The following is a 25,894-nucleotide window of genomic DNA, read 5'->3' as shown; positions in this document are numbered from 1 at the left end:
CAGTTCCTGTAGCCATATTTGGTCGAAGTAAAATGGAATCCTTTTAGGTTGTGATAATGCTTTTTTAAAAAGATTGACAAAAAAAGATTATATTAGCTTTTGAGACCGCATAGGTCCATTTCTCAGATATCGGTTCTGTGGGCTTTTGAAGGCATCACTATCTGACAAGACTCCAGACTGAACCAACCAAAAAAGATGGTGTAGTTTGTGCCTCTTCTTGAGAAGTGATCAACATGGTCTTAAAAGCTCATGTACCATCGTTTCCATTGGCAAAACTGTGCAAGACAAGGGAAGAGACAGCGGTGACAGTACAGGGGGAAGGGTCAGGCAAGGAAGCAGGAGAACCAAAGTAGAGAGTCAGAAGAGGGCAAGCAAAGGTCGAGGAGATGTGGCCAGCTGAGGCAGCAACAATACGCAAGGAGGACATTTTTGCTTTTGGGAAAACTGATCCCATTTTACCTTTCCAGAAAAAAAACTCTTAAAAGCATTTAACTTTTGCACAAAAACACAAAATCTGGCAAAAGGTTTTGTGAACAGTGGCAAGGTCTCATGAAATTAATGTAAAATAGTCTAGATGACAAAAGTCTTATGAATTTTGGCAAAAGAATAATACAACCTCTGTTTGGGGTAAAAAAAAATCCCTTGTGTGTTGGGGAAGACTATAGTGATAGGGGTATACTACCATCCACCTGGTCAAGATGGTGAGACGGACAGTGAAATGCTAAGAGAAATTAGGGAAGCTAACCAAATTGGCAGTGCGGTAATAATGGGAGATTTCAATTACCACAACACCAATCAATGGAGTCAAAAAAGTTATCCAAGCTGGAATATATCAATCAAAATGGATGGGAACTTATAAGTAAATTTTAAATAGCCTAGATGAAGGTGTCAGCAAGCCTGTCGTCGTTTTCAACCGAAACCAACCGGTCTTCTCTATCATCCACCTTCAACAGTTTTTTTTTATTTCATATATATTTTTTTAAATTTTTTGTGATGTATTTTTCAAGTTAAAATTAGAACTTTTGACTGTGAATTGGTTATTTACTCTCTTTCGGATAATAGAAAGGCTAGGAGGTACTCCATGAAGTTAGCATGGGGCACATTTAAAACTAATCGGAGAAAGTTCTTTTTCACTCAACGCACAATTAAACTCTGGAATTTGTTGCCAGAGGATGTGGTTAGTACAGTTAATGTAGCTGTGTTTAAAAAAGGATTGGATAAGTTCTTGGAGGAGAAGTCCATTACCTGCTATTAATTAAGTTGACTTAGAAAATAGCCACTGCTATTACTAGTAACTGTAACATGGGATAGACTTAGTTTTTGGGTACTTGCCAGGTTCTTTTGGCCTGGATCGGCCACTGTTGGAAACAGGATGCTGGGCTTTATGGACCCTTGGTCTGACCCAGTAAGGCATTTTCTTATGTTCTTAAGAGTGAAAAGTGTTTGTGGGGTTTTTTCCTTTTCTTTTTTAATAATTTGCAAATGCAAACACACCATTTCTCTCACTTTTTGCTTTAGTTGCAAAAGGTTTCACATAGGTCTGCTAGGCAGCTGACCTGAAGATGTGGAAGTGTGAGAAGATAAACAGCACCTTGTGGCAGATGGTGTACAGAGAAGATGTAATGAGCCTGGGGAGCAGAATGGTAGGCTGCAGACACAGGATGACTCTCTCGCCTCCAGAACTCATTAGAAGCAAGTTCTAACATGCAAGACTTCATAATTGCACTCGAGAATACAAAAATCAAAATGAAAAACTAAACTTCACACCTGCAGTTTTACACTGACCATTGGTAATTGCATTGAGCCGGTTGCATTCCCAGTTTGGATGGAAACTGGGAGCAGAAGCTGAGCTGTTTGGGTGGTTAGTAAAGCCTGAGGCTGGGCAACCACTGCAGTCTGTGGCTGTCTCTGGGAACTCACGTAAAAGTGTGAGATAACGTTCTGCTCTTCAGCTTTCGCTAAAGATACTTCTTGCTTAATGACGACAGCTTGTTTGTCAGCAAGGTTCTGGCCACTGGTGGTCATGGCGGGTAGTCCAAGAGGATGGCTGGCTAATACCATGGGCTGCGGTGAACGGGAACAAGCAGCATGAGCTTTTTCATCCTTGACACTTGTCTTAAAATGGTTTTGATCCAAGGCAAGCCCGGAGTTAGAAGGCAAGGCTTGCTGTTGCTGGACACGCTTTTCAACCTCGAGCTGCAGCTTCAGGGCCTCCACGAGCTTCTGCTCCTGTTCCAGTTTCCTCTTGAGCTCTTCAATCTGTTTCTCCTTTTCTTGAAGCTTTCGATCCTTTTCTGCAGCATCCAGCTCCATGCTTGACAAACTTCCGTTGGTCGCACCCAAGCTGTCTTCGTTCACGTTCATCCTCAAGGGGGAATTACTCATGAACTGGGAGGGTGACATCATGGTCAAAATATCCGTGAAGGTGTCCGTCATGTTAGTGTCATCTGTGCTGAGGCTGGACTGTTCCGATGGTGAGGGGGACATGGGCAGAGGGGAACTGGAGTTTTCGCGGCTTGCCAGGTTGCTGCAAAGTCCTGCAGAGGACGTGTCCATGGAATAACTGGGCAAGGAGCTGACCACAGAACTATTCAGGGCTGCAATTGGGAATGTGACAGTCAGTTCTCCTGTGCTATTGGTGGCACCCGTGGAGGTGGTTGCCGCCATGGCATTTCCAGTAGTAACGCTGTTGTTACTGCAATCCTGGTAGGGTTTCAAGCGCTCAATAAGGTCTGTTTTCGTGCCAGACACTGGCAGTCCTCGTAATTTTAATTCCATCTTCAGTTCAGCCACCTAAAACAAAACAATAAGACTGTATAAACATGCAAGTTGATTAGTCTTGATTTATCTTGATTAAGCATATTGTTGGAAGACATCGGCAGGTGTTCAAGCCAATCAAACTATTCTTGTTTCCTTGTATGGTGATGATACAACCCATGGACTTTTCACTGCAGGCGCTTGAGTGCATGCCACCATAGACCACTTAAACAAACAAATCCCCACTTATAATTTAAAAACATGAATATTCAGAGATGTGCATGCAAGGGGTAAGTCTTATGGTATAAGTCTGGGCTGACAGAATCCCTAGCCTAACTTTCCACAAGGTTCACAATAAAGAGGTACCTCTTGCTAGACATAGTAGGGTGTCCCTAGGTTCAGGATTTAGCCGGACAAACCACAGGCTTTTAAAATTACCAAGCTTAGACCGCCTCCAGTGGAGCACGGCCAATTATGCAGTCCAGGGGTGTTCCGGGGCAGAGTTATCTGGCTAACTCTGGTCATGCTGGCGAGCAGCCCCTTAAGTTAGCTGGACAAATTTATTTGGCTAATTAGAACTTTACCTGGCTGTATTCAGTGGTGCACATAATTGGCAGTGCTCTGCCATGTATCCCAGGCAAGTTATCTGACTGTCTGCTCCCCACACTGCTGAATATCAGGCTGGGGCCACCTGCGTGGAGTAACAACCCAATCAATGAGCATGCAAAGGTTTCTGGGGAGAGGGAGGTAGATGGAGGGAGAATACATCACCTGGGCCTTGTGATCCTTTTAAGATGCCAGTCCAGGGGCATGCGACCGGGGCAAGGTCAGTTTGGTGCCATTTTGAAAAAATGGCGCTGCTGGGCCCGGGGCTAGGGAGGGCACTGGACCCTTACGCTTGCTTGAAATCTTTGAGATAATTCTGTGTTTGAGGGAGTGGCCCTCCCACTAGAACCAGATTCTTTATTGGACTTGAGGTCCGGGTGGGGTGGGGGGGGGGGTGGATGAAGGGGGGTGCACTATACACCAACAATGTATTTTTATCATTCGGAGGCGAGGAGGTTGTGGAAGTGGGGGGGGAACCCGCCTGGACTTTGTTTTATCGAAAAGGGGTGTGGGGGCCCCTATGGTGCCATTTTTTATCACTGTTGACAGGGCTGGGGTGGGAGTGGGGGGGCTGTCGTCATGCAATCATTTTTATACTTTGGCTGTCAGGGCCCCCTCGAGTGGCGACCCCCGGGTTAGGAGGGGGGGTGTCAGGTTTGAACCCACGGTCTTTTTATCATTTTTGCTGCTTTTTTCGGGGGGGGGGGGGGGGGGGGGGGGAGTTGGTTGGCCTTTTAAGGTGATGCCAGCCCCATTAGCTGGAGGCCGCCATTGCACGGTAAAGGATAAGGCGGTGGGACAAAACAATGCGGCGATACAGCCACGATATTTTTTCAGGGCAGGGGCCCACTATCGTGACTACACCCCCCCCCCTCCAAGATAGTTAGGCCCCACCCATGAAAAACAAACAAAATCTTAGCTTAGTCAATCTAGGATTAAGATAGCTGGATAAATAGCTCCACTCTGGAACTCCTCCATCCCACTGCTCACTTATCCAGGTCACGTTTTAGCTGCATAAATAGTTATTCAGAGAAGTGGCACCTGCTGAACATGACCAACATTGAAATGGCACCATTTAGGGGGATAAGTCCAAACTTATCAGCCTCCATGAGGTCAATTCTCAAAGGCTTCAGGAGTCTAACTTTGAGAGTTAGGGTACCAAACAGCCTTCTGAAAATTTCCTAGGGCTAAATATCTAAATTTAGAGCTCTAGTTTCACTAGGCACCTAAATTTGGGAGCCTAAAAAGTAGGTGGCTACAATAGAGTTAATCACAACACAGAAGCCAACTCCTCTCAATATTAAATCCGTCCAAACGAGAGAGGAAACAAATCACTTGTTATAGAAAAAAAATCAGCTATTACTTTAATGTGAGAATAATGATATCAGACTAAAGTGCCATAAATTTTAATCCACTGTCTCTCGCCACACAATGGGCCACAAACAGCATCAGCCGTTCCAGCACTGTACTGTAATCATTTATTGTTGTCTCATGTTTATCAAACTCCTAATAGACATTTTAATCATTTGCAATTTTAATATAATCCCCCAAAAATATTTTTGTCTTTTTTCATATATATAAATTTCTATGATAAAAATACTTAGCTCCCATTGTAGCGTTCCAAAAAAATGCCCAACATGGACCATGTTTCGGCTGTCACCAGCCTTCCTCAGGGGATACCTCATATATATGTATCATCAAGACGCCTTCTATAGTGATTCTTTCATCCAAAAAAGAATTCAATTTTCTTCTAACACACCTAACCAAGTCAATGGCGCCACGGCAATTTTTGGAACGCTACAGTGGGAGCTAAGTATTTTTATCATAGAAATTTATATATATGAAAAAGACAAAAATATTTTTTGGGGATATATTAAAATTGCAAATGATTAAAATGTCTATTAGGTGTTTGATAAACATGAGACAACGATAAATGATTACAGTACAGTGCTGGAATGGCAGATGCTGTTTGTGGCCCATTGCGTGGCGAGAGACAGTGGATTAAAATTTATGGCACTTTAGTCTGATATTGTTGTTCTCATAATTAAAGTAATAGCTGATTTTTTTCTATAACAAGTGATTTGTTTCCTCTCTTGTTTGGACGGATACAACAGAGTTAAGGCAGGGAAACAAAGTTAGGAACTTAGCACCAATTTTCAGCACTTGGCAATTAACACTAGGCTGCTACATCTAGGCAAATGAATAGCAGGGCCTAACTTTAGGTGCACTTTCAGCTGAAAACTTAGGCTTCTAAATTTGAATGAAAATAGATGCCTAACTTAGAAGCTCAGCTTTTTTTTTATGGTTAAATCTTTTAATTAATCAAATCAATCAATGATACATTGCAGATCTGAAACACCAGGTAGAGAGGTATCACTTCACACCACCGAGCAAAAGCAGAGAATTAACAACACAGTACATAAGGAACTCCTCACCCTATTCCTGCATACACAAGTCACATTAATTGGATATGCTAATACCACAGTAACATCCAGAAACATCTGCTGGCTTCCTAACTTAGCACGCCAATGAAATATGGGCGCACTAAAAATGCTGCTCGATATGAGCGCCCGTTTTCCTAACACGCACCCATCCATCCACCCACCTCTCCCAGGTGCGCGATGCTACAGGGAAATTAGCTGCCGCCTTAAAGAGGCGATGCTAGGAGAAATTGTGTGTCCCTACTGCCTCCTTGGCAACGGGCGCCCGGGAGAGGTGGCCGTCAGTGTGGGTTACGAAAACGGATGCTTAATATGAACGTTCGTTTTCTCCTGCTACCGGCACTATATACACGGCCTGGACCTTGTATATTGTTTGCGCATATTGTGCACCCTGAAAATTCATTTTTTTGCATCCCGGGGTAATGGCTAATAGCCTCATCTACATGAATTTACATGTGATGAGTGCTGTTAGCTACACACTTGATTGGAAGCGCGTTACTGCATCGGACGTTAGCTTAGCGTGTTCAAAACACACATTCCATACAGAGTTAACTGGTGCGCTGGCCCGAGCGCCCGATATTGCATTGACCTGTTGGAGCATAAGCTTGGTTTGAATATTGGCCTCTAAGGATTCTGCAGCAGTAATTGGTGCCTCCTGTTGGCATAACCCAAGGTGTTATTTATAATTTTGACCTGCTTTTCTGATACATAGCAAAAAATTTCCCTTAGCAGGTTACAATAAAACAGTGCATACAATTAAAACCACATCCTTCTAGACAATGCAAGGAAATCAGTATTAACATACTGAGTATAAAAACATCACCCACTTCCCTCACCCTCATACTATCCACACAACCAATCATTCCCGACCCAACCTAACTTGTGAAGTTATTACCTTCATGTCATCCAGGTTGGAAGGCAATGGTCCTGGTTTTCTGCAGGGGACATTGTTCTGCCTGCCCGTGCTGCCTAGTGTTGCCGACATGCTGTTGCTCGAAGGGTTCATGGCTGGGCTCCCAGTGTTATTTGGTTTGTCAGTCAATGGCCTACAAGGTAGGAAAAAAAAAAAATCTAAACCAGCCCCTTAAGACTTGCCGTACACCAGTCCATTACCTGATTGTAGGAAACATTTTAATTGGTTTTGGAACGTTGCAGTAGGGTCTAATTAGAAACTGTAAAAATGTTATCTCGTCCATAATCCAGTCTGCTGGCGACCGAACAAGTTATTCGGCTAAAGTCAGCTAAGATAACCTGTGACGGATATTCAGTGGGACAAATCTCTGGGCTTCCTCCCCAACCCCCTTCTCCGCAATAAGTTAAAATTATATTGTGCCATACCACGGAATAGTCCCGCCCCCCGAGCCCCCAAATGAATTTAAATAAGATGCGGATCAGGATAACCTCAGGGCCACATGGGCTCTGGGCCCCCCCCCCTCATCCCAATTCCCTACCCCCCCAACCCCTCTAAACCCCGAAGGCTGTCGAGAGCATGTAACATTTCTACTGCTCCTGGGGAGGGCGTGCGTTCCAGATGGAGTGGGAGCGTTAGGAGGGGGCCTGGAAACCACTTGGCATTTTCAGTACTGGAGGGTAGGGGCTCTTATGGCCACTACTTATTTTAATTATTTTAGGGGCTTAAGGAGGGGCTATGCCCTAATATTTTTGGCTGGGTGGGGGGTGGAAATCAGGGCTGCTGTTGCAGAAGGTTTTTTTTAAACTTAGCTGGCTATATTTTGATATAGTTGGTTAAGGACAATGTTATACAAATAGGGGTACCCAGATAACTTTAGGCTGCTCGGAGGCGGAATATCAGCGTTTTCTGGCTAACTTATCTGGATAAATATGGCCTACCTTGGAGTAACCTAGACTTATCTGACTAACAGGTCGATACAGTAAAGAGCGCTCCAGTGGAGCGCACTGTTAGCCCGCGTTTGGCCGTGCGTTTTCGGTGCGCTATTTTTACCCCTTAATCAGTAAGGGATAATAGCGCGTTGAAAACGCGCAGCCAACCCCCCCAAAACTAATAGCGCCCACAACATGCAAATGCATTTTATGATTGCATTTCTGCACGCCAGCCTAAGCTGTGAACTGAAGTGCGGGATAAACATTTTTTACATAAATGAATAAATTTGATGCTTAGTTAAGATGATAGACTATGAAATGAAGGTTTTCGGAACATAAGACTTGCCATGCTGGGTCAGATCACAGGTCCCACCCAGCCTCTCTGACAGAGGCCAATCAAGATCCCTGGAAGTAGCCATCAGATCCCAAAGAGCAGATCCATTCTTTGTTGTTCGCTCCCAAGAATAAGCGATGGCTTTCCCAAGTCTACCTGGCTAATAGCTGTTTAGGTTCTTCCGAGAATTTGCCCAAGTCCCTTTTAAACTCAGCTACGCTAGTTGCCTTGAGCCCACCTTCCGACAACAAATTCCATGGATTAATTATGCATCAAGTGAAAAAAAATACGTTCTCCGATTTGTTTTAAATTTGCTACCCGTCAGCGTCAGTGCTGGGGGGGTCACTCCATGAAACTATCTGAAATGTAAATAACCACTCCCTGCTTTTCTGTTACTCCCACTCATTATTTATCAATCTCTATCATATCTCCTCCAAGCTGATAAGCCTTAATCTGTTTAACTTTTCTTCATAAGGGAATTTTTCCATTCCCTTTATCCTTTTTGTTGCCCTTCTCTGTAGCTTTTCTAGCTCCCCTTTTTTTGAGATAGGCAACTAGAACCCAACACAGCACTTAAAAGTGTGATCTCGGTCCTGTTTTCCATTCCTTTTCAAATAATTCCTTGCATTCTATTGGTTTTTTTAATTATTTTTTTATTTTAACCACTGTCACACACTGAGCGCAGGATTTCAATATACTGTCCATAATGATGCTTTTCCTGGGTGGCGACTTTTAAATGTGTACCTATGGTTAGGAATATTCTTCTCTACCTGCATCACTTGGCACTTCTCCACATTAAATTTCATCTGCCATTTAGATGCCCAGTTCTCTCGTCTGGTAAGGTCCTTCTGCAATTACTCACAGTCTGCTTGCGTTTTGACTACTCGGAATATTTTTGGGTCATCTGCCAATTAGATCACCTCGCTCAGTGCTCCCTTTACCAGATCATTAATGAATAAGTTAATCCACACTGGTCCCAGTACAGATTCCTAGGGCACTCCACAGTACCTACATGTAATCTGCTGTGAGGTGTCTAAAAGGCAGAATATAAATCAAATAAATAAAACAAAGTTTTACCTCTTTCCATTGGAATAAATGACCATTTAGTCCTACTATTTGCTTGCTCTCTTTTAACAAGTTATCAATCCATGGCAAGATGTCACCTCCTATCCCATAACAATCAGAAATAAACCACAGCCTGTGAATAACTTGAAATTTTGGACTGGACTGTTGGTAATTAAATCAGGAACTATAAACAAGAATACCAGTTATGCCCAACACGTTTTCCATTCACCAAGAACCTGTGAAAATAATGACCGTCATAATAGGCTTCATCGTATAGCATTAAATTTCACGTTCACACTCCGCCAGGTATAGCGAAACTCGGAGTGTTGGCTTCTAGCTATGAGATACTGCAGAGATAAATAACGCAGTTATTTTAGGATCACAATATAATTTGCACATCAAGAAACGTTTAAAAAAAAAAAACCCAAACAAAAATGTACTTTCTTTGACCAATGATTAAATATAAGGCGAATTGTGAAAGTGGAATTTAATGCTCTACAATGAAGCCTATTATAACGGTCATTATTCTCACAGGTTCTTGGTGAATGGAAAACTTATTGGGTACACTGGTATTCTTGTTATTATACGTCCTATCCCATGCCATTATAATTTCCTGAGCAGTCTCTTGTGAGGGACTGCATTAAATGCGTTCTGATTTACTGATATGTACATTTACAAGGTCAGTGATGGAGTTCACCTCACTGGAGGGTTTCAGGAGCAGACTGGAGAAATGCCTGTCTGGGATGGTCTAGGTATGGTGTATCGTGCCTGTAGGCAGTGGGTTGGATCTTGAAAAGGTTTTTTCAGGACTACCCACGATAAAATCCCATCATTATTTGCATGTGACAGCTTGTGGACATCACACAGCTAGCTTCTACTGGCTTTAAGGGCTCCTATTATACTCCCAGAGGTAAGCATTTCTTTACTGAGAAACACTCAAGTTACCTTATTTCCCATGGCATTTCAGCAGTTGCTAGACAAAACAAAACCTCCCATCAGATGTCCAGAAAGCATAAACGTAAGGGGCTGTCACATGAATAAGTCCCACCAAATTTTCAAAGCACTCATGCGGGCAAGTTTGCATTGAAAACTACTCCGTCCAAATCGCCCGCTACTTGGTGAGGGTAGTTTGGCTGTGAATATTAATGTGCTTGGTTTTTAAAATCAAAAAGGAATGCTGAGTAAATGAAAACCCGCCTACATCCCACCGCCAGAACGCCACTCCAAGGGCACACGAACAGCTATATTCTGCGGGCCCTTTTATCCGTGTGTCCCGCAGGCAATTTCATAAAAGATATTTTCGAAGGGTAAAGCTTCCCTAGCTTTAAAACGCTGTGAGTTAAGATTCGCACAAAATCAGGGAGAACAGATGTGTCTGAATCCAATTTTTTTTACATTTTGGCTATGCAGACAACTTTTGCCGGGGTTGCAAGTCATCTGAACTTTCAACGGTTTGCAGGAAATTCAGCAACAGGCCGTTTCCCCATTATAAAACGGCACCGTATCCGGTTATCGAGTGAAGACGATTGCTTCCCGGGGGAGCCGGGTGAATATGATTTGGCATCACGCCGGCCAGCCCAGAGACTTAACGAATGGAGTCAAAGGCTGCAACTCTACCGAAGCGCCTTCCGTCATGTCAACGCCGCCCCAGAACAATACCAAGGTGAAAAGCCCCATGGGACAGCAGCAGCGCCGCCTTCACGTACTTGAGTGGTGCGGGCAGGATGGTCTGATAGTTGTAGTGTTGCTGCTGTTGGCTCAGGATCTGCAGCTGCAGGAACAGCTGCTGTTGCTGGAGTAAACGGGCGTAGTTGGAGTCCATCTCGGGCTCGTCCTTGCCACCCTTCTGGTCCGGTGGGATATACTGGTGGTACTTGAGTTTCTTCACTCTTGGTTTCGGCTCCTTGGATTTCTTACTTCGGTGCTTGTCATTGGAACTCTTGGGCTGGCTTTGCTGTTGTCAAGTTCAGGGGGAAAGAAAAAAAAAAAAAAAAAAAAAAAGACCATGAGTTCACAAAACAACAAAAAAAAAAAGAGGCAGAAAAATGACCCAATAGTTTTGCTTGCAAAGCAGCTGGACGAGAGGGGGGGAGGGGGCAGTTTACGAGGCACGGAAGAAAGAGCAAGAGAGGACACGGAATACTTTTGTCACCGTTAGCTCAAGTTGCTATGGGCAGCTAGGATGGAAAACGTATTTACTGGAAAATAAATTTAAAAAAAAGAGTCAAATTAGCAAAGATTTTCTATGTTGCAGCACATTAACAAGCCCTTCCCCACAAGGAATAAATGAGGGTTTATGGCGGTTTCCTATTTATAGGGTGAAAAAAAAAAAGGAAGAAAAAAAGACTGCACTTACCATGGAGGGAATTTTCAAGGGATTTCTGCAGGTAAAATAACGTTTTATCTCAGAAATGGCCAATTCGAAACCTTGCTGCTGATACGCACTTAAAATTACGCACCTACACACTGTATGCACGTACCTTTACTCAGAGACATTCTACTGGGTGTTCTGGGAGGGGCTGGGACTTACATTTACACATCAAACTGCAGGTCTAACTGGCTACGCCTGGTTTTTGCCAGCATAATTTTGAAAGCGGACTTAATGTGGATAAGTCCACTTTGAAAACTGGTGTGACAGGCACGTATTTACCGGCTAACTTATGCACGATGTTACAAAATTACCTCCCTAAAGCATGCATCACCAGCTGATACCCTGTTGAAAATTCAACTCTTACGCCCCCGCCTCCCTTCCAAACCCAACCACAGCACACTCTGACCCCGCCCAACATGGCCCCAGCACGGCTCGACCCTTGTATTCTCTTCCCCTGCCAGGTCCGACCCCTCCCTGCGCTAGGCACGTATTCCTGAACTCCGCATGTTGCGCGGTCATTGCTATGCACATACCTTTGTGGCAAGCGGAATGCGCAGAGCTCGCTGCACGCGTCGGTTTGACGCTCCCCGTGCAGCTCGGCGGCAGGAGCACGTGCGTTTCTGTGTGCCCGCACACCCTGCCGGCTGCCGAGCCGTCGCTAAGATTGACCTGTGCATGGCTGCGTGTACGCGCCTAAATCCTGAGGTGCGTATGCGCCTACGCTGTTCAGTGGATGGTGGGGCCATCCGAAGGGCTAAGCGTATTATATTTACATTATTTATTTAAATGTTTTATATACCATCTCTCCATGTGAGAAGCATTAGTTTATATTATATTATATATCTATGCCGATAAAAAAAAAAAAAAAAAAAAAAAAAGCTGAGCTGCCAAATTTAGACACCTAAGGTAGGTTCCTATTTTCGGTTGAACTTAGCAGCAACTGTGCTTGTTTTCCTGCATCCTTACTGTATCAGTCTGACTGTCTCCCACTTTTTTAGGTTCCTAAACTTAGTGAAAGCAGAAGCCTGAATTTAGGTGCTTAGCCCTAGTAAATTTTCAAAATGGCCAATTTAGGAGGCAAAGTTTGGAGCCTAAACCCTTTGAAAATTGGCCCCATAGAGTCTACATCCAAAGAATCATTTTTGATGAATTCTTTTATGCAGATAATTTTCAGGCATAGTACAGCAAGGGTAGTTTGTTTCTTCATCTTACCCCGGGGCAGGAAGAACAGTGCCCAGCTTTTAGGAGGGACCTTTCTTTTCCGAATGAGTAAAGGATTTGGACAAGTACTTCGTAAATGTGTTTCAAAGTACCCTGCACCCTCTCCTCCTCAGATTCTCTGTTATGCAGGGCTGATGGACGGTAGCCCTACAGGCTGACCAGGTGGCTCCATGTCAAGAGGGACAAGCTGAGCCAGTCCTGGTTTTACCCCCCATTGCATGCAGGGAGATGCAGTCCTTTAATTTTAGGGAACTTATTAGTAAAAATCAGAATTCCATCTCCCTACATGCAATGGGGGTGAAACCAGGATTGACGCAGAGCTATACGGTCACCCTATGCACTTAAAGCACTTATTCCCCCCGTGCCTCCTCTACAACAAACGAAGCGGTTTTCAGTGTGTCAATGGAGGCTGTGCAAGCTTATTTTCAAAGGGAAATGCCATGTGGAGTTTCCTTTTGAAAATTCGGAGGCTGCTGGGGAACATGGGGAACTATTACACCCGCGTACTTAGCAGGTGCAAAATAAAATCCCCACATTTACTTCTTGCTGCCTGCTGAAACTCTGTCCCCAACTGGCACAGCTAAACGTATGCGCGCCATCATACACGGTGCACACTTTTAGCCAATAAGAAGCCTGCCACTGGCAACCTTGGTTGCGGTGACAGAGAGATGATGTGCATTGAGCTGTCCAAAAGGACACAGAGCGGGGCTGGCCAGACTGTGTTTGACATGTATCAGACATAGTAAAAGAACGTCAATCGGCCAGAGGACATCTTGGGATTTTAACTCATGCTAACCATGGTGTAGTCCAAGAGTCTCTCACCTCTTCCATATTTCCTCTCCCCTCAGCTGTTGCAGTTCCAGGAGACTAAAAAAGGTGAGGCGGAAGGCAGAGTAGATAGAGCACCCATGGAGCCAGGACCTACGGCACTAGCAGTAAATATCTGTATCCTCTGCTACCCATTAACTAAGACTTTTATTCTGGCCGTGTTGAACTTACACCTTGAGATAGGAATTTGATGAATGAACTCTTTGCTTCTCCGATCCCACCCTGCATTCAACAGCAAAACCATCTGTTGATATCTCAGATTACGCAACTTCCTGAGTGATGGAGTCAGTGCCTGATTTTGCCCTCAGTGTGCTGCACTAATTTGTTAAGAAATTACTTTTTGCATACACAACTCTGGTGTTCTTTTGTTGTTTTTTTTTTTTTTTTTTTAAGACAAGCGCATAAAGTAATGACCAAGTACACTGGATTTTCACATTTTAAAGATCGCAGTGCTTTTTGCTTACAAGCGCAACTAAAAAAAAAAATCACCGTACACGGAAAGGTGGTGAAATGTTGGAAGGGAGTAAGAAGAAATGTAAGGATGGTTTTTTGAAAAAAAAAGTCACATTGGTCTCAACAAAACCCCACAGTGGATCATGAATTACCAGGGCCTCAGAAAACAGACACTGGGCCTGTCATCTCATCTCTCACCTTCTCAAGTCCCTTAACAGCTCCTAGGGCCGATTGCAAAGCACCCAATTACAGCTCAGGGGCTGGGAAGTGAGAAAGTTAAGCGAGACTCTTTGTACTGAGAGACACCCCCTCTTTCAGAGACTATGGTCTGAAATCTTTTTAAGAATACTCTCTACAAACAAGGCAGTTTTCCCTCATACACGCTGCTAGGCGCTGGGGTGTGAGTGTTTGTGTCACTACAGACAGCTGTTATTTTGCAAACAGCCATTCATTTTATGTTTTAAAAAGTTATTTTACTGTAGTTCTGCAATAGCGGATCTTGGTTCCTGTGACCGCGGGCCTGGAATTCTCATGTCGTAGATGCCGTTTCATTCAATCAACTATAACTTGCATGTTAAAAAAAAAAAAAAAATTAAAAAAAATACAAGAAAAGGCAAGACTGGTTTTTAAAACAGTTTTCAAAATCACATAACAACATAGTAACGACTGCAGAAAAACACCAAATGGTCCATCCAATCTGGCCAGCAAGCTTCTTAGGGTAGTATCTGCCGCTCCGTGCAGGTCACCCCCAAGCCTTATGTTAAAAGGCAGCAATATTTACAATCCAAACCAAGCAACTGTCAAACCCATTATAAAATTACTGCTAGCAATGTTTTTACAGGTGAGCAGCCTCCATAATTCAGACAATACTGCTTTAACATACTTTACATTTGGACTTGGCCTTAGAAGCAGTCCTATTTCTCTAATGTCAGAGTATTAGTGCCCCGGACCATAATAGCTGGGGACCAGCATTGGCTCTCGTCTGAATCCAATTCCCCTTTTCCCCGCTGCCATCAAAGCGGAGCGCGAGGTTGCAGTTGCGTCACAAGCATCAAGGTTAATTGGTTAAGGGCAGTAACCCCCGTGCTGCTCCGTGCAGGTGACCCCCATGCACTCTTTTCTTCATTTCCAACCTCTAGTCCTTAGGGATCCACAGTGTTTAATCGCAGTTTCCTATGGTGAATGGTTACGGGGTTCATAACATCATCACCACAAAATAAAAAAAAAATAAAAGGGGGGTACACCACAGTACAAATTAAGGCCCGATGGAAAAGAAAAGTGAATAGAAAAATTAGATTTTCTTTCAGAAATGTTGTTCTAGCAGTAAAATTCTGAAAGTTGTGATCTAGAAAACGGACTGTCGCATCCATGCCAAACCGCTTTCCCCACAGAATGTCCTCGCTAGCCTTTTGATAGAGCAAAGTACAAAACAATTACTGTCTTTCATGCATCCAGCTGCGTTTCTCTCTCTAAGAAGTCTAACAACTGAAAGCTTATAGGTCTGTCACAGGGTGCTAGGTGAAGTGACAAGAGACGGTCAGCAGTCGAAAGAGAGACAATGCGTCTTGTGCAAGTCATTTCCGAGGGCTGGAAAATCTTACTGCAGAAAAGTGAAGACATGAAAACGGAAAGCTTTAGGAGCCAGGTGATTTTTATAAAAACAGCAAACGCACGCTCCAAGAAAACGTCAGACACCAGGGAGCCTATTTTCCAAATCACCCTACAACAAGGCTTGCCGGCTTGAACCAGTGACATCAGTACCCTGAGCAACTGTCCATTTTCTTCTACTGTTAAAGCTTTGAAATGGGATGCATTTGCAAAAAAAATAAAATAAAAATAAAACAACAAAAAACAATGTTCACTGGGATTGCATGAAAGGAACACCTCGCCATTGCACCGCGCTTTCAAGGATGGATAATGCATTTCAGCAAACCTTAGACTGAGCTTTTAATTAACCGATAATACTTTGTGAGGTCAGTATTCAAAATGCGTTCAGCGCGATTTAGCAGCATAAGCGGGACTTGTGTGGCTAAACAGCAGACGCTGAATATGCGCCTATGTTCAGTGGCTGCCACTTAGCCTCATAAGTCCCTAATACGGCTAAAAAAAGTTAGCCACATAACTTGTGGGCGAGTAGTGGGCAGATCGGGGGCGGAGCGAATTCGCCGTATAAGTTATGCGGCTAACTACCGATATTGCGTCTTAGCCACATAAGTTATACGGCTAAGTTAGACCTGCTCAATAGCGGGCTTAGCTGTGCCACTAGACATACCTCGAAACTTATCCGGAAAAGTTAAATCTAGCTAAGATACTTAAACGGCCAGGTTTGAATATTGACCTCTGGAGGATGACTGGATCATGCCCAGCACCTGTGGGGAGCTGGCAATTTTGCATCATCCATTCACTGTAGCCTTTAGTGTCCTCTCGGGATTATCCGCTCAGTCGTGTCTGGTGGCGGAGGCAGTCTCGGTGGCAGATTGAGAAACGGCTCGGCTGCTGCAGCGGCCACCTCTGCCTTCCACTCTGGCTGCACAGCAGGGGGATAAAGGAAGCAATTTTCCCCAGTTCAAAAAAAAAAAAAATGGTTCTGGCTCTAAGTGAACACGTGAGACCCAGCAGAAAATGAGTTCATACTGAAATCATTGCTCTGTATGCTTTTTTTTTTAAACCAGTCTTATTTTCTAAAATGCCCCAAGTCTCTTGTCCTACATGTTTGTCTTATTAGATTGTAAGCTCTACTGATAAGGGATGTCGTTTTTGTGTGTTGTTTGTACAGCTCTGCATATGTTGTGTTGTGCTGTGCTATAGAAATGCTAAGATGTAGTAGTAGTAAATCAAGGCCAAGAGCCATCTAATAAAGTTTTAACAGACTGCATCGATTCTTCAGCTTCCTTGTCATGACTATTCATTTTTCCTTGGGATGGAGTAGGAGGGGGACCACTGGCATCACAAAGATCATTAGGTTTTTGAGGAATGAAGGAAGTCTCCATTCATTCACAGTACCCAAAAAAAGTGCATTATATCATCACACTTCACAAAAAAAATTAGTTCTCATAACACAACCGTTTTTTTTTGGGAACCTCAGGATTTGACTTCAGTGAAACTAACACCACATTTAAATTAGAGATTTGCACCCCAGTATAGCTATCTGTTTTACCTTATGGCATACAAGGTCAACAAAACCCGAGACATCACTTGCTATTCAAATTCTACTACTGCTATCACTTATGAATATTCTACGGTAATAGTTACATCATGAAACAACTAAGTCCCCCACCAGCCCCTAAAGAAAAAAAACCAAAAACAAACAAAATGATCATCAAACAAACCCTTAATCTGGACTCACAAGGACTGCCCCCATCTTACCCTTCCTGTGAAGGCCATTAACCCAAGCTATAAGGACTGGCAGGGTTCCCAACACAGGCTGTCACGTGCGTCTCTGTTGCTATTCTTTATCATAAGGGACCTCACCAGTGCCATTCCAGAATTTAAAAATATCCTTGCTTCGCCTACACACTAATCTATCACCTCCAGGAAGCACAGATAACTGAAATAAAGTAGCAGTCTCTAAGGGAAGGATAAAATTAAGCTGCCAGAAGATTTAAGACCCCCTTTGATGAATCAAAGCATGTAAAAAAATCAACACGCTTAAATCAGCTGCGACACGCGTGGCTTTGAGAATCACGGCCGCTGACAACAGCACACAGCACTCAACATGGCTGCTTCTCCGAGGATGTGAAGGGATCCCCCCCCCCCCCCCGTTTTTGTATGGAGACCTCTAGCCAGTCCCGGTTTTGTTTTGAAACTGGCATCTCATCGCACTGCGGGATCTGCAGTCTTGGCGGCTTTCATTTTGCCCTCAACACAACCAGCAACATAATGCGTCAGGAGGGAGAGACTGACAAGACAAGACTGGCCCTCCAGCCTCTCTCTAGAAACAGCCTCACATCCCTCCTTCTTACTTTTTTTTTTTTTTTTTTTATGGAGTAGCACATGAGACAGAGGGAAGAGGAGAAAGCAGGAAAAGAAGCTTGGAAATATTCACCAGACAGACACCGAGCTATCTGCTTGCCACCGAGAAACTATCTGCACTTTAAAGAGTTCTAACTCCCACACCAACAAATCCAAGGCTTCCTATAGAAAAAGGGTTATGAGTACATACAGAGCCCAGCTTTCAAGCTTATGGGCAGTACAGCATTTGTGGGTACAAGTGGCTGAACAGAGATTAATGCTATTCTATAAACTGTGCGGCAGGAGACAAACAGTTTATAAAATAGTGTGTATTTCTGCTCTGAAAGTACCTGGGTGTGTGTTTCAATGCAAAAACAACAAAAGGAGAGCAAGTCCTGCACTTGAGAAACACACAGTAACGAAAAAAGTGCAGAATAAAGTAAGAATCCACACAATATTTCCAATATGGTATAGAAAGTGATTTACTCGGTGGTAGCAACTCCAGAAGTCTTGAAACAGTGCTTTACAATATTCTTAACAAGTCCCCCACCGAGTAAATCACTTTCTATACCATATTGGAAATATTGTGTGGATTCTTACTTCATTCTGCACTTTTTTCGTTACTGTGTATGTTTCAACGCTCTCACGTATTTCCAAAGCAAGGAAAAAAAATGCATGTTTTCTTTATTCGTTGTATAAACTTACGTGCATGTATCTCATGTGCAAAACAACCGTAGCCCTGCGCGAATACATACCCAGAACTAAACACAGAGGAGTGTATTTTATAAAGTAGCTGTGCTTACCATTTTGAAAATCTCTCTACCGGTTCATCTAGACTCTCCAGCACTTCACTGAGCCCCCTCCAATATCAGCTCACTCACATCTCCCACCCAAAAACTGCAAACAAGTCCAATTTCACTTGCCCGAGTCAAATTAGTAAAAGTGTTTGAACGTCAATATATACGCATATACCCCCCCACCAGGGGTAAAAAATGTACACAAGACCGAAAATACATGCATACTCTCGAGGGTTATAAAATAGCATAAATGCATGTATATGCTATTCTTACACAGAAATCCCTTTGAAAATTCACTCCACACTCGATATGTTTTGAGATTTTGGATTTTAGAAATTTTGCACTGGATATTTAGGGGGTCATTTTATAAAACGTCTGGGGGTACTTTTCACCCGTGGACTTTATTTACATCGGTTTTCAAAGGGACAGTGCGGACATACTTTCCCTCTGAAAACTACATGCACACATTTGCACCTGGTGATGTGCATGCACAGTTTTTTTCCCCCAAAGGAAGATGTGCATGTACTGTTGAAAATACAAAAAAATGTGCACGCAATTCCGAACCCCGCCCACAAGAATGCCTCTTCGCACTGCGAGTAAACGTGCACGCAACGGGGCCATAGTACCTGCATACTGGGTGGGCAATTTTGTAAAAGTCCATAACCACGGGCAGAGCAGAAACAAACAGAGAAAATGTATTGCTTGTTTACGTTATAAAATGTATTTATCATCATAAAACTATTTTACCTGCTAAAATGCCTTTGAAAATTACCCTCTTAAAACACTAGAATGCATGCCAGTGACTGGGCAAAAAAAACCCCAAAAACATCCACCATAAGCGATCCATGCCAGAGACCCCCGCTTACCTTCACTAGTGCCGGCCCCGGCTTTGCTTGGGACACTGCGTTTGCGACGGGCGAGCGAGCGATTGGAGGATCCGGGACTGGCTTCAGGAACTCGGCGACCGGCGAGGGTGCGGTTTGATACTGCTGAAATACAGAGACATTCAGATTAAAAGCATGGTCCCCCTCAAGCTTTTACGAACTCAGAAGAAAAAACGAAATGTAAGCAATATTTAATTAAATTTATTTTTAGCAAACGTAAGAAACCTGCTCAGCACAGCAGCCTTTTTTGATTAATGCTCAAGGGAGCTTAGAACCTTTTTAGACTCTTCAGGTTTAAAAAAAAAAAAAAGTTTCCCCCAAAGAGCTTACAATCATAGGAGTCAATTTTCAAAGGACTTACGCAGGTAAAAGTAGCAAACAGGGGTCGATTTTAAGACCCGTGCGCGCGGCTCCCAGTGTTATAAAATACGATATCCACGCGTACATATGCGGGTGGATGGCTTCCTCCGTGTGCGGGGGGGGGGGACGGGGGACTTTTAAAAGCCCATGCGCTGCAACGTGATCGGGCCTCCCCCAGTTCCCTCTTTTAATGCATCCAGAAAATAATTTCCTTATATTGTACCCCCTTGTTTTATTTAGCTCATGATGCTGGGAATAAAGTCAGCTCATCTCGAGGTCTCCTCACTAGATTTCAGTGCAGTGACCTGTGATGTGACAGAAGTCTCTTATTATTTTGACAGTATATAGAAAAAAAACCAAACACACACACAGAAGGCTGCAGTTTATAAGAAGCTTTACCACTGCCACCGAACAGTGGAAGATGTTTTCAACATAGTCCCAGCATCGTTTCCAGCCCACGGAGGCCACCACAGAACCTTCTTAATGGCAATAACTCCAGGTGTGCTGATCATCCATTACATTAAATTCAACTCAGCAAGGGTTATCTGAAGATTCGTTACCCAGAAACGTTCATTACTCAGAAAAGAATCAGGGTCCCGAGACCCAATCTTCTATTATCTGAGGAAACTCCCATTAGCCAAAGTTCTTTTATCAGAAAACTTCCACTGTCCAGAATGGCGCTGGACTGAAGTAGGCTTTTAAATACTGAGCTCCCTTAGCACAACTGTTGTAATGCCTTTTTTTGACGTAACCATGGATCTAGGTTTCCAGGGTGATCATTCGACTTTTGAACAAATCTTTTAAAAAAAAAATAAAATTATATATATATCTATATCTAGATATCTATATCTATATCTAGATATCTATATCTATATCTATATCTAGATATCTATATCTATATCTATATCTAGATATAGATATATATCTAGATATAGATATATATCTAGATATAGATATATATATATCTATATCTATATCTATATCTATATCTATATCTATATCTATCTATATCTATCTATATCTATCTATATCTATCTATATCTATCTATATCTATCTATATCTATCTATATCTAGATATCTATCTATATCTAGATCTCTATCTATATCTAGATCTCTATATCTCTATATCTATCTATATCTATATCTCTATCTCTATATCTATATATCTATATATATATAACAGACGCATCACAAACACCAATTTTCAAAGGGAACTTATGTGCATAAATCTGCTCTGAAAATTATCCTGGGAAAACTACATGCACATCATCATAGCTGCTATTTGGTGCGCATAGTTTTTCTGAGCAAATTTACACGCATAGAGCCTGATATTCGAAAGCATTTAACACGCTTTAAAAATGGGTTTTACTTGTGTAAATGCAAGTTTCCTTGAAGAAGAAGAAGAAGAAGAAGGAAAAAAAAAAGCCTTTTACTTGCATCATTGGATTTGTAAGCTGCTCTCCAGATCATCTCCGCTGTTGGGTAGTCCCCATCTTTTAGTCACTTCCCATGCATCAGAATTCCCCCCATGACCACCTTCCTGAGTAAATGCTCACCTCCTCCTCCCTCTACTATTAAATGGGAGTCATCTATTAAAAACTAGTGGAGCCCGATCTCAGACAAACGCCACGGTGCAAGCAATTCTTTGGTCTTTTTTTTTTTTGTTCTAGTCTTTCTCCGCTTCCATGCTAAAAAGATGCCAATTCCCTCCCACCCCCCGCTGAAGCTTCACAAAAGTTATTAGAAGTCAGTGGGAACGAAAAACTGCTGACATTCCCATCATCCTAAATCAATCCATTTTACACACACACACTTCACTTCTCATTAAAGGCCTGATTTTAAAATGCATCTACACACTTAAAATTGGGTTTTACACGTGTAACTGCACTTTACCCGTGCAAGTGGGCTTTTGGAAATTGCAAGGATAGTATGTTACATTTGCATGTGTAACTCTTTAAAATTACCCTGTAAAAGTACATAAATGGGCTTTTGAAAACTTCTATGATATAAATCCTTTTAAAATGACCTCCTAAGTGAGTTCTTGACACAACTTAATTTTCTATGTAATCCAAAAAAGAAAAACCCAGTATTCACTTGTGGGCACAGTTTACAGTAAAAAAAAAAAAAAACAAACATGCATTTATCAAACACAGGTGTCATTAAGATTGCTGAACCCACAATGCTGTAGGAATGATGATTCTGGCTCTAAAAAAAAGTTATATCCTGGAAGGAGTTCAGCAGGCTTTACACTCTTAGCGATCAGCAAGGTAACGTTATTCAGGGAAAACACAGGCACAAAGAAGGACGTGAATTGTCCAAGGTCGCACCGAAAGTCAGAGCGCCTGGACTCTTGCCCTGCTAGATCTGACCTTTAAACATTAAACCCGCTCCTTTCTAGAGGAGTCAGCTAAACATTTCTCATTCTTGCCAGCTCCTAAAGCGTTAAGGTCTAAGCAGGTTTCAGGACATGCCGCAGTCTGAGCCAGGAGCTTAACGAATGCGATGCATGGCTTTTTCAAAGTCTGGGTACTCTCAGCAGACGGGATTCTGCAGAAGAGCCGAATGCCAGCCACTCTTCACTTCAGTGGAGATAAACATAAACTTGGCCAGGAGAGATGACCAGAGCGGTTGCTTGCCAGGCGCGTGTCCTGTGGTGAGCCAGATCCTAATTTTCATTTGTTAAAAGCAACATGAAGACAAAACTTCTGCTTTCTTCTGGCTCAGGGACAAGCAGTCCCACAGGCTCTTCTCAGATTTCTATGCACAGGAGGAAAGTGCGTCCTGAAAGCAGACGACATTAAACCACAAAACGTAAAAATCTCCATTCACAAGTAATGCCACTGAAGCCCAAAAAGTGTTTTCATTTTTTTTAAAAACTGTGAAAGATGATGATCCAGATTCTCTTATTTGGGTGATCTTCATGCTTAAAAGTGGGGGGGAACTGCAGCAACAGCTGGAGGAGGAGTTCGCTTTCTATCACAGCTCAATAAAGTACCCACCGTGCTGACCTGCAATGCCGCCGCCACCTCGCCATATTCCAGTGCAGACCTGCACTGCCCCAGATTATACAGTGCATGAGATGTGGTCCAGGCACTCGGAAAAATCTTAAAAATGAACGTCATGGGGCCGGGCCACTGGTTCAGGTGGCAAGTGCTGTGCGGGAGATCCCTCGAGTCAGGTCTCCTGCTCTCCCAAGAATGCTGCAAAGACATTTCAGTGCAAAGGCGACACCGGTCGCTTTGCAGTCGCACCTCCGTGCGGGTCTCAAATACTCATCTAGTGCAATCGCTTTTGTAGGTCTGACAAATGTGTACCCTGTGTGTTGCACACAAAAACGTGTTTTTTGGGTTTTTTTGTGCACACAGCCCTTAAAACATTAGAGGGAACATTGACCACAACTTACAAAAAGACTACAAGACGAGGAGTTACTAATTGACGTGACATCACCTGCCGAGAGCGGGCAAATTTCAACACGACCTGCAAGCAGTGACCAAATCACCAGAACACAAAAGAGACCACCGGACAGAACACAGCGGTAGATGGGCAAACACCAGATATTAAAATAAGCAGCCAGCTAAATTTTAATATTAAGAAATGTCCAGCATTAATAAACCTGCTTCCACACCCCCCAAGGAGATGGTGCAACTGTTTTGAATTTCTTCTCAGCATACTTGCAAGCTTGCATGGAGCACGCTCGCACTCAATTCAAAAGGTTTCCGTGCAGCCACCATATATGTCTTGGTATTTGAAGCCGTGCGCACGTTAACCTAGCTGGCTGAAGCGTGGAAACGTTAAGTGTGTTTAGACCTTGCATGTCTGTGAGCTGCTGCTGCAGCAGACAGAAAGCAGCTGTTATCCCTGCATAGCTCTAATTAGGCAAGAGACGTGGCGTTCCACTTCTGTGCTGGGGCTGCCTGTGACATGTCGGAGGGAGGGGGAGAGGAGCCTGCAGAAGCACAGATTAAAGGAGATCAGATGGGGGATGGAAAGGGGGGGCTGACCAGCAGAATGACCAGTTCCAGTGCATGAAAGCTCAGCCGTTCTCGAGAGGCCTGTGAATTCTTAATGCCGTCCTATTTACTTTAAGAGTTGCCCTCCAAATGTAACTTACTATGAGGTTTCAGAAACCTGACCGCGCTCGTCCCTACTGAATTCAGAGCCTCACGTGGGTCGCACTCTCCAGGAAATGGTGCAATGGCGGGAGAGGGCAGAGGGTAGCACGGTTTAGAATGGGGGCTTGATTTCAGACTTAAGCTTGGAGTGAAGAGAACATCTCTAGGGCCAAGCTCAACGTCAGTCGCGTCCAGGGAGCAGTTTTTAAAAAAGCGACGCACGTTTCTGAACTGTACCTGATGGACGGTGTTCTGCACCGGAGATGGTGAGGAGTCGCTGGTTTTGGCTTCCCCGGGAGAAGGCGCTGAGCTTTGGGACTCTTGGCTCGCGGGCTGCTCTGGCGACAAAGCATCGCTGCTATCCTCGTCGAACGAATAGGCGTCCAACGTCTGGGGATAATTCACTTGCCCAACTACTGGAGAAAAAGCCGATATCACACTCACAGGACAAACAAGCAAAGTTTGCACAAGACAATGGGGGGGGGGGGAATAAAAAAAAAATAAAGGTCTTCCTATTAATGCAAGAGTGGGCAAGTCCGCAGAAGAGTCATATTTCCGGGATGCCCCTAATGAATATGCACGAGATACGTTTGCACGCGGACCGCTTCGAGTTCATGCAAACTCGATGTGGCGCACATGCACGAGGGTTAGCCTGAAAACCCGATGGGCTTGTGGGCCCCCCCTCAAGGACAGGACTTGCCCAGCCTTGATTTAAATGGCCAAACAAAGACACCGCGGGAGGGTGAGCGGTGAAATTTAAGATCAGGTAAAATAGGGCAGAGAAACCTGTAAGCGAGTGTGCCTGCAGAGTTTTGAAACTGGACGTCTTTTACCCAAGAATCTAATCTCCTGCAGCAACAGGAAGGGAAACCAATTCCACAGGGGGGAAAAAAAAAAAAAACCCACCACCACGGGACTGGCGCTTGAGGCTTAACCTCTCTCTCGCTTTTACATAAAAGTCCTTTTGCGCAAGGCTGGACTTGCAAAATGTTTTTCCACGTGTTTGCAGCACTGGGAACAAGATGTGCAGTTTCAGAACTCCAGCAAACTAAAATTTACAGGTTTTTTTTTAGATTATTTTTGCCACGGTTTTGCCCAGTCCTTGAATGTAACTCTGCACCAACACAAATGATGCCCTCTGTCCGTGGGCCCTCTTGCGCGAGCAGACGTCCTCACAGTAACGAAGTCTTCCCCTCGCTCCATGGCAGAGACAGAACGGGGGGGAGGGGGGGGGTGTTGTCTGCCAAACACCTGCGGACCAATAACAGAGTGATGTGGGTGGCAGGAAGTTAGCCAGTTCTGGTCGGGATATCCAGCAGGAAACCTAACCGGCGTGAAGTTAACCGATCTGCTCTCCTCCATGACCTTAGCTGGCTGGTGCTGAACATTGGCGCTAACCAATCACATTTAAGCCCCGCCCCCGGAATGCTCCCTCATTGCCTCTTTTCATCCCAGTGAGGTTTTTGGCGTACGACGACTTTACCCAGCTAGAAAAGGGATGCGCCATGAAGGGGGCGGGAGATCGATAACTTGGCATTTGTCCGGCTAAGTCCCGAACTTAGCCGGGCAAATCCCTTTTGAAGACGGACCTATCAGGGGGGGGCCAATTTTCAAAGGGTTTACTTGTCTAACGTTGGGAGTCTGGCACCTAAATCAGTTCCCTCTGAAGGCGGAATAGGGCTAAGCATCTAAATTTAGGAGCTTATTTTGACGAGATGCCTAAAACACGGACAGCTACGGGGCAGATTTAGGGCAGGGGAAAAAAATTAAGTTAGGATCGTAGCGCTGGTTTTCTTCAGGGACCTATTTACTAAGCTGTTCTACACTCTACATGCGCCATTTTAACCCAAGTATTTTCTCATGGGATTTAC

The 25,894-nt window shown here is 43.7% G+C and overlaps 1 protein-coding gene across 11 annotated transcripts in view; it reads right to left on the bottom strand.

The window, feature by feature from the left end:
- The window catches only part of MRTFB (myocardin related transcription factor B), a 200,942-nt gene that overhangs the window by 18,171 nt on the left and 156,877 nt on the right, over window positions 1-25,894 (bottom strand). For 4 of the 11 annotated variants that reach the window (XM_029576373.1, XM_029576374.1, XM_029576368.1 and 1 more), the window contains 5 exons: window positions 24,261-24,439; window positions 19,533-19,655; window positions 10,752-10,999; window positions 6,700-6,850; window positions 1,768-2,793 (listed from right to left, as the gene is read on the bottom strand). In XM_029576373.1, coding sequence (XP_029432233.1) covers window positions 1,768-2,793; window positions 6,700-6,850; window positions 10,752-10,999; window positions 19,533-19,655; window positions 24,261-24,439 — 1,727 coding nt within the window. The remainder of the gene's footprint in view (window positions 1-1,767; window positions 2,794-6,699; window positions 6,851-10,751; window positions 11,000-19,532; window positions 19,656-24,260; window positions 24,440-25,894) is intronic. The other 7 variants (XM_029576376.1, XM_029576371.1, XM_029576375.1 and 4 more) reach the window with 5 other exon arrangements.

Source organism: Rhinatrema bivittatum, chromosome 14 (genome assembly GCF_901001135.1).
Source record: "Rhinatrema bivittatum chromosome 14, aRhiBiv1.1, whole genome shotgun sequence".
NCBI classification, from domain to species: Eukaryota; Metazoa; Chordata; class Amphibia; order Gymnophiona; family Rhinatrematidae; genus Rhinatrema; species Rhinatrema bivittatum.
Note: the sequence above shows the minus strand (reverse complement) of the source record. Positions and strands in the feature narration are given on the sequence as shown.